The 18,369-nt window shown below is 41.5% G+C and overlaps 1 protein-coding gene across 2 annotated transcripts in view; it reads right to left on the bottom strand.

The window, feature by feature from the left end:
* The window catches only part of LOC146964866 (E3 ubiquitin-protein ligase SH3RF3-like), a 99,804-nt gene extending 97,959 nt beyond the window's left edge, over positions 1-1,845 (bottom strand). Inside the window, exon 1 of one of the 2 annotated variants that reach the window (XM_085766330.1) lies at positions 1,024-1,845. In XM_085766330.1, the coding sequence (XP_085622456.1) occupies positions 1,024-1,437 (414 nt within the window). In that variant the 5' untranslated portion in view covers positions 1,438-1,845. The remainder of the gene's footprint in view (positions 1-1,023) is intronic. The other variant, XM_085766329.1, reaches the window with a different exon arrangement.
* Positions 1,846-18,369: the final 16,524 nt, after the last annotated feature.

The following is an 18,369-nucleotide window of genomic DNA, read 5'->3' as shown; positions in this document are numbered from 1 at the left end:
TGCACCTCAAGTCTCATGACATAACATTTTCTGGATTATTTCAACATTATAGCCACATTATACAGCCCATTACACCTCACAGATGTGACACAATGCATTGCACGCCGCACTGCAAGCAAACAAGGCTCTCTGTTCCTCTCCCATATTAAACTTGAGTTAAGATACCTCACTCTGCTGCAGCCTGTGGGCAAATGGGCTTCACCCGGACTATGGCAACAACAGTAACACAGACAGGTGACCCTCTCACTCTGTCTACAGGTCTATCCTCTGCTTTCTCTCTCTCACACAGGCAATAAGTTCAGCTTAATTATGCCTCAGCGGCATCACAGGAAAGACAACCTCATTATGATACCAAAGTAACATCACATGAGGGAATATCACAGGCAGGACTGATGATAATTCAGCAAAACAATCAACAGACAACCATACACAGTCAATAGATATGTCTTTTGCAACAATATGATAAAATCACAGCAACTCACTCCTGTTGTTTTATTTGCTTAAATATAACAACAGGAGTGATATATATAATAGACATGTGGAAGAACTGCTTTCTTATTCTCACTTTTTTCCATGCACCATGACTCGTACGCTGACAAGTTCTTTCTCATCCTACCTAAATGTCAGACAACCGATGCTGCAGTCACAGCTGACAGTATGAAAGTCACAGCTATAGTCTATAAATTTGCATCTATATGACCACTGAGCAGCTGCTATGAACACACTGTTCCCCATTAACAGCAAACACCAGAGATAAACAGTGGGGTATTGAATTGCCCTCAAATCTTCAAGCATGAGAATCTGCTGTCACAGAGGGGGGATCATTCCTGGAAGTTGTTGCCATGTTGTTTTGTGAATATTGAAGTGAAAAGGACCTCCTGGCCATTGGCAATATGTTGAAGTTGTCTTTTAGAAAGTGTGAATAAACAATGCCTGATAAAAGGTGGAAACATTTGAGCATAGTTTTAAGCAGTCTACAGGGAGACACTGGCACACACAGTGGATATTGGGAAAGTGACCAACCTTAACAGGGGAGCTCCTGGTGGCAACGGGCAGCTCTCTGATCGCACTGCCCGGGGGAGAGGCTGATATCCCGGCTGCGTATCCCTGCAGCGAGCCCCCGGCCAGGGACTGCCTGCCGCTCGCTCCAACTCCTCCTCCGCTCCCTCGCTGGGGCCGCTGCTTGATACCGTCCAGGAGGCGAACCAGCAGGATGTTCGCCGGCAGGTCGTCCACCCCGCAGTCCACCAGGATGCGGCACTCCGGGCAGCGGAGCTCGTTCCTGGAGCTGACAATGTTCTCCAGGCAGCGGCGGCAGAAGGTGTGCTGGCACGGCAGCACCTTGGCCGTGGTGTCCAGGCGCTCCAGGCACACCGAGCACTCCAGCAGATCCAGAAGCGACGAAGACTCGTCCATGTCGGCGGAGAGGGTGAGCATCTGGGCTTCAGTGTCCGTGGGAACGCCGCGGCGACTGGTTCTTCTTGTACCGTGGAAATGAACCGGGAGCGCAGAACATTCTGGGAGGAAAAGAGGGGGCCGGCGGGAAGCAGCCCACGGACGCCCCACTATACGGAGCCCCCGTGCACCGAGCAGTTGGCCCCTGTGTTGTGAATGTTCTCCGCTGGGCTGTAGTTCTCCGCGTCTCCCCCAACGTGTTTCTGCGAGTCGCTTTCTCCCTCTCTGAGTCTCCCCCCCTGTTCTGTTCTCCAGCAGCTGTGCAGAAAGCGGTGAGGTCACGCTCTCATCATCATCATCCGCGCGCCGATCACAATTGCAGCGCGCGCTCACGCACCAGAGACAGATTGATACAGACTGGAGGAGAGAGAGAGAGAGAGAGAGAGAGAGAGAGAGAGAGAGAGAGAGAGAGAGAGAGAGAGAGAGAGAGAGAGAGATCGCTCAGTGATCACCACCAGCCGGGTGTCCTCTCTCCTCACTCACACCCACACGCACACTAGTTAGCAAACAGAAACACAGAGCTCCTTTGGGGGTTTCTGTTCCATCTCACCTGCTCACAACGACCTCCATAAACAACACTGTGTTTGGATCACTGGAAGATCCTCTATTGCGAGTTTGTTTGTTCGACTATGCCTAAGACTAAGATTCTCAATTCCAGATGTTTGGTTTAGGTTATCTAATCATCTGGTGATGTATAGCTATACAAAAAGCATCTCATCAGTCTTCAACGGGCAACAATGTAGCCTATGTGGTGTTTCACCCCGTGATATCCACCTGACAGGAGCACACATCCTTCATCTTACCTCAGTGACCACATACATCGGGGAGATGACGCTTTGGGAAATTGTGGTATCTGGCGACGCCTGGTGGACAGCAGCTGATGCTTTTCTTCCACTTGCACAACAGAAAATCCCTAGAGCTTTCATTAATGGAAACAAAAAAGCACAATTATATACATGATAAATTAAATTAAATTAAAAATAAATGAAAATAGACAAGGCCACATTTAAACAATTATTCTAGTATTTTAACATTCAAGGGAAACATATACATGTATTGTATTGTATTGTATTGTATTGGAATATGGGATAAGAATGTTATTGGATTACTACTAAAAACTTTGATTGCCAGCTGCAGGAACTGTGTAGGCCTATATCATGTTGTAATTTACACGATGAATATCTATAGATTATTATGTTTATATAATATGCAAAACTATTTTCAGAGAAATGGAAAGATTGTTGGATGATAAAATAAAAGTAAAAAATATAGTTTTTGCTCTGAAGCACTATTTGATTGTATACAGTTATGTGATGGACACATAGCTGGACAAAGGACAAAGAAATGCATGTGTGCGTGTCTGTGTGTGTGCGCCAGTGTGCGTAAGTGTTGTTTCTCAGGCATGACTGCAAGCTTGCTTTGCTTTTCCACCTGTTCAGACCTGCTCTGCTCTCACATTCGAGCCCAGGGGGGATAGGGAGTGATTAAGGCATATGTGTGTGTTTAGGTTTGTCCCTGTGTGTGTAAGTGTGTGTTGTGTGTGACAGGGACGCCTTCCTGGGTGGGTGTGGTGGGCCCACTATTTACCACCCATGGAGAAAAGCAGAGGGTGGACCGCTGAGGCATTAAATGAGACAGAAGGAGGGTGAGTATGTTGAGTATGTGGTGTGCAACCGCAGCACCGATTAGTCAGACACTGAAACTGTTGAACTGTTGTAGCTTACTTTTATTCATTTTACATCAATATGCATGTAGATGTGCGTCAGACTCAGGCTCGTACCACAATATTGTTTTCTTATTTGATCATTATCTTTTCCTGCTCTTAACAGTCTCTGTATATAGAGAATAAAATGTTTTTAACCCTGCAGTGCTTGTGTAGGTCAAATGCATGTACACAGTTACTATCTCTGACATTTATATTTCAAAGTAACAGGCCCCAAAATCCAAAGGCAACAAGATGCAAAAACACTGCCCCACTAATGGAGTAACTAGAAGACTTTTTGTATATTTTCAGTTCAGCTGTGAGTGGGAGCTCCCTTTGTAATTCATCTAGAGACCTGCCATTTGATACTGATGCATTTGAATCCCCGCGGCTGCATAATATCACAATGCTACAGTAAATCAGCTGTTGAAAATAAGTATGTGTGTGTGTGTTGTTGTGAAACCCTCATTTTGAATGCCTGTATAGTGCAGCGATCCTCAAGTGCTGGCAACAAGCCCAAAGTCATGGTGTCTCTCTCTCTCTCTTTATCATATGCACTCATGTCATGCCCAGTGCGTTTCATCTGCTTAATGCAATTCTCCACAGCCAGTGATTCAGAATTAGAGGAAAACTATAGGGAGAAACAAACAAAAAATGATTACTGGATGAAAATCCTCCCAATCCATTCATGCAGCATAGTTGGGTTTCCCTGTTGCACTCAGTGTTGTCAATAACAGACAAAAGGGGGGTGCTGTTAAATAGCTGATGTGCCAATTAGTGGTGGGAAGCAGCCTTTTAGGGTTCTACAGCTCTGTGTTTAGTGTCTCCAAGATGAACACATAGAGACACTATGCGTTTAAAATGGTCTTGCGCCGGTTGGTTTTACCTCGTAATTTGTATTCTTATCTAATTTGCACGAACCTTTTCATAATTTGCAGTATTTTTGGCACATTATGGCAGTTTGAGTGGTTCCTCCCTCAGTCATTTTTCGTAATTTACATCCACAAAAATTTGACCTTGGGTGTTTTTTTTCCCTTTTACTCGGGGTAAAGAGTCATTGAGAGGTGCACAATTTGCTTAAGGATCAGCAAGGTAAGTTAGTTAAGCCTCTTATCTCCTTCCAATGGGCTTTTAGCATTTTGTGCTCTGTATTCTATTTCGCTGCACACTGTCCTGCAATATTTAGTTTTACTGTATTGTTGCCATAAACAAAGGAAAACTTCCTTGTTTTTATCTCTGCAGTATAATTATTTTGTAATTAAATGTCGTCCTTTGGGAGACCATTGTTAGGATGAACTATTATTTCTGCTTCAGCTTCATCTGCATTCATATATGTTTTTTATGGCCATTTCCTTCTACAGGAACCTGGTTTACTTATAGGGGTCTCTATGAATAACAGCACTAATAATTTTCTTTCATACTCTTCTCTCATGGACTTTGCTCTGGAGAGAGATTATAGCCTCTTCGCCTGAGACCATCAAATATAATATGTAATGTGTGTCTGTGGGTCTTCTTTATGGTATAGGTAATACATACACCTCTCTCTCATCGACCAATGTCCTTCGTTCATGCAAAAGTAGGTTAGCTGACACGGCAGTTACCATGGCAACTGGCTCTTTGCTTCCTTATTCAAAGGTATTTAGAGGATGAGTGTGTGTTCTCACAGACAATGCACATGTGGGGATAATAGGGTACTAACAAGTTTATAGAGTCTGCAGTGGGTTCACTTGTGTAGCATGAGTGCATTCTGCAATACACAAGGGAGGACATTGTGACTTTTTCAATATTTAAAAAAGAGCTATTGATAAGTGTCATTTCAACAAGAATTACATTGTATCTGTCCCATATGATCTTGTTTATTTGCCCTTTACCTGCAAAGTGATGCACATGACCTTTAGTGTTTTTAATGTGTTAGTTCAGTGGGAAGAGCTTGGCACTGTGGTTTAGATTTACATTTTTCCACAGAAGATAATATAATTTAGTATTAAATATCAGGAGAAGAATATCAGCTGCTACATTTTTTATTACTTGGGTTTCATCCATGAAATGTGCATAGCTATTGGGCCATATTTTCAACTTTCCCCCTCTAGAGTTCAGGCCTCCTTGAAGCACATAAAAAGCATGAGGAAGTTTGTTTTTAATGATTTTGTTGGAAATTGAATTTCCCCTGACTTCATTATATCAAGCTGCAAATTAGGCCTCTACTGACTGATGTCTTCTCTCAGCTACAGTACTTTGATATAGTGTTGGGGGGTGGGGGGTGGATAGCCAGTCTGTGACAGCTGCTCCACACTGAATCTTTGAAACCCTCTTCCTATATTAATGCATGGTGACCTTAAGATTTTATAGAGACTCAAAATATATTCTGCCAGTGATTAAATTTATTCATGCATGGGGCAAGTAATTATGACTGTGAACCGTATTTGTTTAGGACCCTTTAATAAAAGCATGGCCACAAAATACAGTGCAAGTACAACAGGGAGGAAGCACATGAAAATAATATATTGGTTTAATTAAAAAAATAATTAACAGTGCATCCACTATATTTTAGCCAAAATATGTAGGTCAATGTGCATGGTAAGATATTTCTGCATGGCATATTGACTTTTAAAACATTGCGATGACTCACCGTACAAATATTCTTTTGTATTCAATATGTTTTTCAGATATTTTTTGTGTGGTAGCTGTATCCTACTCTTTAACACTGTAAAAACACATCTTCCCTCATCTCATCAGGCCTGATTGTGTTTAATCTATGGGTTAGGGTTACTGTATATGCTTCGTATATTTCAGTTCATCTTCCTGTATTGTGTCATATATTATGTAATATTATTTCTACATAAGCTCGTTATGCCCCATTTCACCTAATGCAGAGCCAGTTTAATGTGTTTTTACCATCCAGTAAATACAGGTTCTGCATAATACGTGTTTTTGTCCGGTGTGTGACAGAGCACCCATCATTCTCTCAGCAGAACTCATCACTCTTCTTGTTATCCTCTCTTTATCCTCTCTTCTCATCTAATCTCTTCTCCTCTCATCCTCCTTTTCAGTCAGGAAGCCCCTGGATCGACATCAATGAGTCTGTGAGGGGACGAGGGAGACAGGGAGAAAAAGAAGAAAAAAGAGAGGAGGATGGAGAAAGATAGAGAGAAATAAGGAGACAGGTTGACTGAGGGACAGAGAAAGTTAAAGAAAAAAGACAGACCAAAAATGAGAGCGATAGTGATAAGGAGAGGGATGAAAAAGAGGGGCAGAGAGAACGACAGAGACAGAAACAGAGAGGGAGAGTGAGTAATTACAGGACTCCCAGTGTTTTCAAAGCCCCTCTTTCATGTCCCCTCTTCCTGTGGCTGAGAAAAGCAGAAGCAGCGGAAAGGAAGAGGAGATGGAGGAGGAGGAGAAGGAGGAAGACTAAAGTCCAGCTTTAGTCCCACTCAGACAACAGGCACCAGTCATCGACATCACACAGACACGAACACAAACACACTCAAAGTATAGCTTCTGTTTCAAAAGATCAGAGCCTACTGTATCTGCGTGAGAGAAAATGTGTGTATGTGTGTGTGCATGAACAGTATTCAGTGATGGAAAGTAACCAAGTACTTTCACACAAGTACTTTCCAACAGTATGAAGCCTTGTACTTAAGTTATTTCAATATTGTACCTCGTTATTTCTCAGGTCCACCCACATCGCTAAGGACAACTTTGCAGATTGAGATTCTACATAGAAAACCAATCAACACTTTATAAAATATGATGCTTTACCAATTAAATTGCACAATTGTAGCTACATCCCTGTTTGACAATCATAACAGGATTGGTATATCATTGAATTTAATTTAATTGAATACCTTTATTGTCATTCATACCAAGGTATAAATGAAATTCAAATTGCAAACCTCCATGTGGTTAAAAACATCAGTGATGATTAAAAAAAGAAAGACATACAGGTTGGTGGATCAGTAATCAAAACTCCTTCAATCATTGGCAGCATTTGCAGTACTAGCACGATAGATAGATAGATAGATAGATAGATAGATAGATAGATAGATAGATAGATAGATAGATAGATAGATAGATAGATAGATAGATAGATAGATAGATAGATAGATAGATAGATATTTGCCTGTCTGCCTGTCAGCAGATATGTCTGCATTTATCTGGGCTACTTGAAAAGATAAAGTTAATTTATCATACCTTAATGTGCAGGTATGTGTCAATGCAAGTATTGGTGATGTTTTGTTGTGATGCTACTGGAGGTGAGACTTTACCTTGATGTGCTGTCACCTTCTCCTCGCAGACACTAGATGGCGGAGTTGAGTCGCAGCCTTCAGCATGGCAGGCTGTGCCCACCGTGCAGACAGTCTACCTGGGGACATGCTAAGCTGTCTTCTTCTTCTTAAAGGGCGGAGAAAACCCCCCCTCTCATCAAGGAGGAGCCTGTGCACACACCGACATGCACCAAAGTGGAGACTGAGACACAACTTGAGCAGTGTGGAGTAACAAACTCGTAGACCATAGCCAGTCCCCTCGGCGATGCTTCCCGCACACCACGCCAGAGACTGATCACCGATCAATGCAGGACTGACTGACCGCCAGCTCACCCCACTGCCACTGACCGGCCGTCAGCTGATCCCGCACTGCAGCAGCGGAGAAACCAGACCAGTGTGTGTTGCCCTGTTCGAGCTCCTCCAGGTAAGACGTGTGAGCAGCTCCGCTCTCAGGAATGCAAGGACGGATTGGTGCAAGACTTCGGGGAAATTCCTGAGCAACACTTACAATGCCAAACAAACATGTGCTATACTGTAATTTTACAAAAAAAAGTATGGAATTGTCATGACTTTTTGTAGGCTTAAAACAGTAGTAGAAACAGCCGCTGACTCAAAAGTTGTGTAGCCCTATGTCTGCCATAGTTTTTGGTTTCTGTTATGGGCAAATTATGCAAAAGTGACCACAAACGGAGCTCTTCAACATGTATGTAATGATAGACACTCAGCCATCTGACAGTCTGATTCTGACTGGTCAGACTGTACGGATCTTTAGGCTGTAGGCTTTATGCAGATGTGTTCGTCGCCAAGTGCATGAGGCTGGATTCTTTGCATGACTGTCATCTAAGCCACATTAAATATGTGAGCATAGTCTGCATGTCCTCACATACATTTCTGAAGTCTGTGACAGATAGCCTACCCTGCGTGTTGGTGCAAAGTTTGTAGCCAAAGGTAGAAGACAAATGAGATTGTTTCTAATTTCTCACATCACCAGTTTTGTAGTTTAGGCCTCATTTGCTTTGTGACAGGGCTATGATTTTGAATTACATGCATGCAGAGCTAAACACTGTCTTTATTTATGCTCTATAGGTCAGTGTGAATTTTATTAGAGATGCAGGCAGTCGACAAGGAGTTTGATTTGTTACTCGATGAAAAGTGACTTCTTACAATGCTTTTCATGTGTCATCTCAGCCTTGTCATATGTCAGGGTGGTTGCCTATGACATTTTATTTATTGCTGTGGGTGTATGAGTAAGTGTGCATTTGTGACCTTGCACACCTTTCTCCTCTGTCTGCATAATTGTTTTCTTGGTGCCGCCTGACTGTCCCAGGCCCCGGGGCCCCCGGGGGAAGTCCTGCCCGCAGACAGGCAGCTCGGCCTGGCTGGGGACATGCCGGGTCCTGCCGAGCCTCTGAAGTCTGCTGGCTGGCTTTGAACTATAGCTGCAGGAGGTGGAAATCAATCCGTCTCTATACCCCCTCCCCTCCCTTCCCTCTCTTTTTCTCTCTCTCCCTCTTTCTGTCTCTCTATCTATGTCTCTCTCTTCTCCCCCTGCAGCCCCCAGTGCAGCTCGTCTCCGCTGCCATTGAATCTTTTAATGTTCACAGGTAGAAAGGCAAAGGAGACGCAGGGGAAGAAACAGGGGAGGGAGTGTAACTCATCTTCAAAAGACGACGTTAATATGGTTTCTGAGGATTAAAGGGATCAAGGCAGAAAAACTAACAAAGCCAGTGCCTGTAGTCATGATCATCCCATACTACACTGAAGTGAATGGATAATTTGTTTACTTACTTGCCTCTCTGTTGCTTTATGCTGCTTGGTATTGGAATTCACACAATATCTCTATTTATTTTGGAGTGATATCATAGAAAGGAGAGTGGATTCATGTGTTTTTTTTTCTCCTGAAAGTTATGGCCGAGATTTATGTTAGATGTCACAGCTGATTCCAATTCACACAGCTGATCGATTTCCTCCCCTGGAGAAATTTATAGAGCTCAGGAGGCTTGTTAGTGCTTCACACATCTAAGATGGAAATGTACTTAACACGTCATTTAAAGGTTACTTATGGATGTGAAGTAATTTAAGATGATTAGGTTACTACTTGGTAATTTATAGCACAGCTGTTTGGTGGTGGCTTTTATCCAAACTGCCTTATTAGAACCACGACTACTTGGGGCTAATAGTAATTCTGTACATTACATATAGTTGTTTTTTTAGATTATTTGGGAAAAAGTTAGCTTGGATACTTACAACTTGATTTATCTTATTTTTGCACTAGTAAGACCAAAGCTCACAAAATGAACATTATTCTTTCTTTTTTTTTTAAGTAATTGGCAATTTTGTGAAATAAAAGCAATGTTCATGCTGAAAACAGACATAGGATAAGATAAATAATTGCTAGACATACAGTAGTATTAATATTGAATACTCAAATATGATGTCAGTAAGTATGTTGGAAAGTAAGATATCAGTACATTCATGAGGTTTTATTTGTCCCTCGGATTTGATTCTGACGACTATTCTAAAAGAATAATAGTAATTCACACTGAAATTACATTCTTTGTCCTGGATCTGAATGTTGAGCATCTGCATATGCTCAACATTGATACTCTATAAAGACAAAACGATTTTCGCTATTCAATATATCTTTCTTTAGAGAGTTCTTACCATCACAGTCAGACTCACCAGGACAAGGTTAACGGCCTGAGACAGGACAATGGATCTTCAGCTCTCCCTCGGGGGCTTCCAGGAGGTCCCTGTCTGAATGAGAGGTAGCTGCATTTCATTATATTTTAATTTACGTGCAATAATCCCAACAAAGCAACATAAAAGGAATGAGCTTTTCTAATCATAGGTTTCACTCTCACCACTATTATTTCCAAATGCAACGCACAGACAGTTCAACAAACCAATACTAAACAAGCAGTTGAAAACTCTCCTTGCTGGGCCCCAGGGAGCAAGTTTAATCAAATTGGGGTTTGTGGTCCAATTAGTGTCTACTTAAGACTCCTACATATGGGGAGTCTACTGCAGTTAGCCATCCATGTCTTCTGTTTAGGGTCTGCAGAGTCAGGTCTTGCATTGGGTAGAGACAAGAATGGAGATGAACCAGGTCTAAAAATCATATTTGTATCCTACTCATAAACACATAAAAGTTTTTGCCTTAAGATCAAAGTAAGACAGATTGAACGCCATGGCAGGTTTAATCCCCGGCTGTGGTGTCTCTGGCTTGGTTGCTGAGACAGTTGGCAGGTGGGAAGGCAGTGAGGGATCATGTTGTTGGTTGGGGGACCTGTGCAAGATCTGCAGGGATACTGTGATTCGTATTACCAGCTCAACGTGGCAGGTGAAAATACATGTTACCAGAAGCAGGCATGAACGCCTCTGTTGGTTTGTCAGTTTGAACTCTCTAAGTACGCACTTAAGTTCTTAACTATTTACTTTTCAAATGGATTGACAAGGATTTACAGTTTGAAGATTTCTCCATCATCACAACAACATCTCTCCTTGATCAGACAATGAAAATGATCCCTCTGGTGAGGAGCACCCAGAGATCTCTCCGATTGGTCTGAGGGAGAAACACACACTCAGTATCTCAGTATAGCTCGGGGAACTGTAAACACCAACAAAGTTAAACACAATGCTAACTTAACTGATTCTGACAACTCTCTTGCCTATTTATATCATATGTTTATATCACAGATGAGGCTTAATCATTTTTAAATAAGCCCTAATGGTTGCTAATAGGCTTGTCCGCTGCACACTAAAGTCTGTTGTCTGTGAATTATCCAACCAGGGAAATGCCAGTAAAAAGAGAGCCTTGGCTACTGTATAGGACTTTTAGTGGAGAGATTTACATTGTTGTGCTATCACTTTGTTTCAGGTGCTACTTTGAAGGATGCAGTAAGACGTCTAGATGAATTCCAGGTTGCAGATTAGGCTTCCCACCTACAGCCGCTGCAAAATAAACAGAGACAGACGCAGAGACAGAGAGAGCGATATTCTGCCCCGGCAGAGCTAAAGAGGGGAACAAGGGATCAGGGAGAGGAGATGATGAAAGACAGATCACCGGCAGGCAGAGAATCAAAGAGCCTACTGACTGACTGGAGCTGGGATAGGTGTGTGTGTGTGTGTGTGTGTGTGTGTGTGTATATACTATGTCTGTGTGTGTGTCTGTGTGACTTCTTTTCATGTGCCGTAAGAGTTTGTTTTTCCTGCACACTGAGTGGGAAGCTGACAGTTAGTCTGTAATTAAAGCAATCAAAAGATATAGAGATGAAGAAACATCACACACTAACACACACACGCACACACAGGCCATAAAAGTAACATAATATTAAAATTAGTGGAGTTGTTGAGAACCTGCAGATAATTTAATTTGCTCCACAGTCTTCCTATTGCACATAGTATTTGGAACATGCACTCCCAGTTACAGCAGTATCCTGGTTCGATTTGTCATTGAGAATTCAAGTTGCTGCAAAACATGTTTTGACACTACTGTGAAAATACAATTCACTGTGATAAAGCGTTAAGCTGCAGTTGGATGGGGCTGGAGTAAATGGATATTTAGTGAGGAGGCCCAGATGTTGTCTGAGGACTGTGTCTGTCTCCAAGGTTGGAAATCACTTTAATCATGGGTTTATTTGTTGGAAATTAGACGTATTTGTTTCTGGCTCATTTGGTTCATGATAAATGAGCCTTGATGGCTAGTTTATTCAGTCAGTGTGACTTCCTTTAGCACTGATGAAGAGTCATAAACCTGGTAAAGTGAAGAGATTGGGAATGAAGAATGTCAGCAGTATCCCCAAAATCTGATGATGTACATTACAATGGCACCGTGTTGTCTCTTTGTACATTTTTTTTTTTCCCCAGTCAATGAGCTCTGCTGAGAGACTCACTCGTGGTTTGATTCAGATGGTGAAAGCGGTTGGTCTAATTTGACTGACAGCTCTGCCGCCACCACCCTTCTATTTACTCTCCAGCTGCCTCCGAATCATAGAAAGGAGATAAAAAATGCCGGCAGCACATTCCTCCCTCATAATTCACTTCAGAAAAAAAGACGGTAGGCCCACTTATTAACACTTCAAAGTGGATTAATAGTGAATTGGCCAAATTCTTGAATACACACTAGCAATGAAAGCCACAGCACAATGGTAGGTTCATTTTGAACAGAGGTGTCTTTTTTATGCTTTTAAAGCTGAATGTAAAATAATTTGAGGCACAGTCAGATGATTATGATCACTGCAGAGTTAATAACATAGTACTGCACTGAATTAAATCGTTTGATTCACTGGCTACTCTAAGAAGAATTTCTCTCCTTATAATAATCTCACGATTTATAATTCATGACTACAACGTTGGCATTTAAGGTCTTTATCAAGAACCTGTGCGAGCAGAAAACCTGACATGGAAAACGAGTTGACATAAACAGAAGCGCAGTCGTGCAGTGTAAAGATAAAGTGATTCTTATCATGGTGAGTTGTTTATCAAAGCTGGAGATTAAAATGACAGACTTCAGTCGATAGTTGATAGAGGGGAATACAGAGAGTTAGTGCGTAGTTCTCTGCTTCATGTTCTACTGTATAAACCTACAAGGATGAAATTGAATTACATTAAGTCAGATCATTGATATTAATATTTATTATATCTCAGGAAACGTGTTAAATTTCAATTGTGCTTTTTGTTAATAGTATAGGACTACACTATAACAGATTGTTCTGTTTAGTGCAGTAAAAAGTCAAGTATTGACTATATATACTGTATGTGTGTGTGTATTGTATTGACTTGCAGACCCAATGAAGTGAGAGAATGTTATAAATATACAGTGTGCTTCAGGTGAAAAGGAAAAGAATTGACAGTGGTGAATAGTTGGAGAGTTTTTCGACAAGCATCTGTATCATGTGATGCTAATGACGACCATCTATTCTTCTGTCAAGGGTTCCAAGATGCTGAAAAACAACACTGATGAGGTGTTGGTGTGCACACACGTACACGCACACACACACACACACACACACACACACACACACACACACACACACACACACACACACACACACACACACACACACACACACACACACACACACACACACACACACACACACACACACACACACGGATTGGATAACATGTGTTTGAGATCTTTCTTGGATTTGGCAGGTTGAGCCCTTGTCTCTAAAGAGAGAGATAAAATAATTGACCTCTTTAGGGAAAGAGCTCTTCAACACAACATAGATGAACTCACTGGTTTATGGCCTGTAAGCAGACGGCTTATGCGTTTCAGTGTGTGCGAGAGTGTGTTTATGGTGGGATTTTATCTGATTTTTTACTTACAGTAGTATTTTCAAATATGTTGTTGTTTTGGTCATTAGTAATCCTAGTTTGCCTGACAATGTTTTGTCATCTCTAAATGCTTTTCATTGTTGTTGTTGAATTGTGACAGCTCAGATAGTTAACTAGCAGCTTCAGGCAAACATTATCAGTATCACTTTTTAGTGTAATTCTGAGTTAAAGTAGATGTACTTGTATCATTGAAAAAGTCTAAGGTGACAAGAGAGGAAGTTACTTGAAAGAGAAAATGAGTAAGAAAAGTCAGGGAAGGATTTCAATGGAAAACAGATTTTTCTTTTCAAAATACCAGAACCAGGAAGACAGAAACCCCTGGCTGCTGATTTAATTGTCATCAGAAATTAAGTGCAGTGGAGGAGCCCGCAAACCATCCTTTAACCTCATTCATCATTTTCTCCATTGCTTTGTTTCTTGGCAGGCTTCTCTGGCCACTGATTGGTTTATTATTTAATCGGGCAGGAAGTCATTATCAACTGGCATAATGAATAATCTTTAAGGGCTTAAACACCGATGGTGAAAAGTAATTTCCCACACACTCCATTTGTACCAGTGTTGATAGACAGGAAGGTCGAATAACATAGAAAAAGAGACACATTTCCTATAGGGAAATTAATGAATGGAAGTAAATCAGTGAAACAGAAATGAAGACAGAGACACCAGAAAAAGTCCAGTACAGCTAAACAACAACAACAACATGAATGCCGATGTTGGCAATGATTCAGTCCCTTGGTGAACTAAACTCATTTAGTGGAGATTGTACTTAAACTATATATTATATGCACATGTACATGTACATGTGTTGACTTGATCATGATCCCTTCAGCTGATGCAGTTGTATATTGCTGTATAGTGACAGCTGCTGTTTGGTTGTGGCTTTCACATGGAGGAGCAGGGGATGTTGGGGATACTGTGAATCTCTCAGAAGTGAAATTTCTACAGAGTTCACAATGACAAAGCCTTCAGTACATGTAGAGGGGCATTGCACTCCCTTTCCCCTATAAGAAACTATTAATTACCTAATACAAATGTGGACAAAATTGTTGGTATTCTTACGTTAAAGAGAGAAAAACCAACAAATGTCAATGAAATAACTTGACCGTAACTGCAAGTAAAAATAAATAAAAAATGACTGACAATTGAAATCAGACATTGCTTTTGAATTTGTGGTTCAACAGAATTATTTTAAAAAACAAAGTATTGAAACTGGCCTGGACAAAAAATAATGGTAACCTTAAAGGTAGGGTTAGAGATCTTATTCTGGAGCATTTTTTTTTTTTTTTACAAAATTGTTTGAAATCCTCTTCACACTCCGATTGCAAGCAATTAATTAAATGCTTTTTCACAAAAATGAAACAGGTCAGTCACCTGTGGGAGGGACAATCCTGTAAAAACAGCGTCCAATCATTGAGAATGTGACGTTAAAGTCAATTGGATCGTGATGTGTCGATCAAGCTGCCGTCTCTGTCCCTCCCTCCCATGTGTGTATTCCTCTATCAGCATGTCTTAAATAAGGGAGTCACTTCATGAGTAACGCACATTTCCTTGTATTGAAAGCCTTGTCGGAGTGGTGGGACGTTCGCATGTCGGAATAGCGGTATGTCGGAATGGTGGTATGTCTAAATGGTGGGATGTCGGAGTGGTGAGATGTTGGAATGGTGGGATGTCGCCATGTCGGAATGACAGCATGTAACCGGCACACCGTTAGCATTGCTGCGCAGTGACGCGTGATAGTATCGCGGAAAGTCACTCACGTTGGCGATACCCTCGCAGCTTTACCTTGATGAACAAGCGTTCCGTGTTCCTGTGCTCTGGAGGTGTGGCTTTGGAGAGGAGTCTGAGAAAAAGGGCTGGGACTTTTGACTTTTGTATCTTCAAAATGTGGCCTGCCAGAACCGTTTTTCCAGGATCTCCAACCCTTTTGAGACAATCACTGCAGTCAGGCGATTTCTGTAACTCTAAATGAGACTGCACCTATTGACAGGTATTCTGACCAATTCCTCGTGAGCAGACTGCTCCAGCACCTTCTTCAGAGCTACTACTTTTGTCAGATATTTCAGTGACCATTGTGGGGTTTTCTTTCTCGGAAAGGTACCAACAATTTTGTCCACATGTGTACTGTATGTTGTCGGCCTAACAAGTATCAGCCGAGTAGCTGACTTGTTGCTGTCTTAGTTTTCACAGTATTCAATGCTCCAGTAATAAGCTCACAGTGTGCCTGTATACAGTAATGTCTAAAACATTACCACAAAGAATACAAACACACCGATGAATAACAAGAGATTGATTGACATGTTATGGGAGGAAGCCTTCTCTGACTGCCAAAAAAAATGAGGAAGAGTGTAAAGAATTAACTGCAGACAGGCAGTCGCTGTCTACTTAATGTATGCATGTTTGTTTTAGCTGCTGTTTGGGAATTTCCATATGGCAAGCCCTCCTTTCGCCTACAGACTTTAAACAATCCTATAAAGTCTTGTGCTAAACCTATCACATTTGGCTGTCATATTTAGCTGCAGTCCATATTACTACAGACTTCATTCTCCTTTGAAGTCCTGCTCTGGATTCTTAATGATATTAAAGCATTATACTTGTCACTGTATGCCAAGGAGCTTTGAGGAAAGACGTCCTCTTTTCTTGTTGATCTGCCTTGTGTGAATTTTTGAGGTCAGTGGGCTTGTTATTGTGCATTTTTTAAAAGCAGCAGAGTAAATTGTCTTCTTATTGCAATGTGGAATTTCATATTGGATTTCCGTTGCTGACAGAAACAGCAATCAAATGCAACCAAATAAGAAACAGAGATGAAGACAGAGCTAATGAAGGAAGGGAGGGAGGGAGGGAGGGAAGGAGGCTACAAAAATGTTGAAATGTTGGTTTTCCTCATTAAAACCACTGCTTTAAATTTACACATTCGCACTGGAAGTTGCCCAATGTACTTGTGTATCCTGGTGAATTGACTCTGAGTGGTAATGACACAGATAAAGACAGAAGGGTTATTTATCAGAGATTATGTGCTTGTTAGAAGATTAATACCCTCGAGGGGCAAAAGGCTTGGGCTGACTTTCATCTCTGACCTGCCCCAACAGAGAGAGTGAGGGTTAGAGCGACAGAGAGAGAGAGAGAGAGAGAGAGGGCTGAGGTAGAAGAGTGTCAGAAGAGTCTTCAAACACACAAGTGTGTCTGTGTGTGTGTGTGCATCACTTTAACCCCATAATGAGTAGCCTTGAGGGGGTCCACAACCATTTGGCAGTTCTTCATTTCCTGATTTGAAAAAGCAAGCGCTATTTGTGCTTTTATCTTTTCGGCAGCAACACACTGCCCCCCCCCCTCCCATACCCTCAGCAACACACATGCACATGCACGCACACACAGACATCCTGTACATGTATGCACACATCAATTCACACACTGGTTCTGGTATCAGCACAAGGACTTGCACAATTGAGCCTATTTTGGCCTCACAGGCCAACTATGTCTTCATAGGCCACATATATAATATATATGTACGGTATGTTATATATATGTTAGTGTAGATGTACGTGCGTGTGTGCGTGTGTGAAGGCTGTAATTAAGCCAAATCTAACCCTCAGGGATGGGGAATTAGCCCTGACTGAAGATCAGAGGGCTTTTCACTCAAGTCTGCGACATGGAAGAGTGAAATCAGAGGTTTGGAGCCAGACAGACAGATTCTGACCTCAGATAGCAGATAATGGCGGCTTCTTCCTCTCCCTCTCTCAAACACACACATACTGTACACACAAACACACTTTGATGCTGCCGGGAGCTTTAGGTGGATTTAAACTTTATCTCTTTAAATGTGAACCGTTTCAGTGAAGGTCACATCAGTCAGAACAAGTGCATGCTTTTACAGTAAGTGTCACTGAGTTCAGTTGTGGTTATGTTTGGGTTTGGGTTTGGGCAGATAGAAGTGCTTGGTAAAGGTCAAAGAGCGAGTGACTTTATGGTTCAGGAAAACCATCTGTGTTATTACAGAGAGGGAAAAAAACACCACAGTGGCACTCTTTGCTGCACACCACTCATGTACAAGATATAAAAAATAGATAATTCAATAGATCAGTCATGTTGTCGTTTTCCTGGAAAGGACCGCTTCACTTTTAGAACCATACTTCCAATGAAAGCACCTGGACTGACATGTTTGTTATTGATTGATTACAGCAGAACATCTATACCTCATATGAATGATCAGGTCACATTTACTCTGTTTAATGATTCATATTCTTAATAATGGTTGTATACTAAGGATCAGTGGGATTTAAAGGGTTTTAGGGTCCCTTACATATAGACAGGAAACTCTTTCTTTCTTTCTTTCTTTCTTTCTTTCTTTCTTTCTTTCTTTCTTTCTTTCTTTCTTTCTTCATCTCATGCATATAGTACACAGTAATTAACACTCAAAGAGACTCCAAGAGAAATGTACTTAATGACAGTAATTACAGATGTGTTTGTGTATATCCACAGTATGTGACAGTGTTTGGGTTTGTCTTTCTTACTGATCCAAAGTACATAAATATTGCTTAAAATACAATCCTTGCAGTTTCCTGTTTCATCTGAATAGTCAGAAAATAAATGTATCCACTTGCCGAG

Source organism: Trachurus japonicus, chromosome 21, assembly GCF_045865225.1.
Source record: "Trachurus japonicus isolate A0001 chromosome 21, Traja_1.0".
NCBI lineage: Eukaryota > Metazoa > Chordata > Actinopteri > Carangiformes > Carangidae > Trachurus > Trachurus japonicus.
This window is presented reverse-complemented; position numbering and strand designations above follow the sequence as displayed.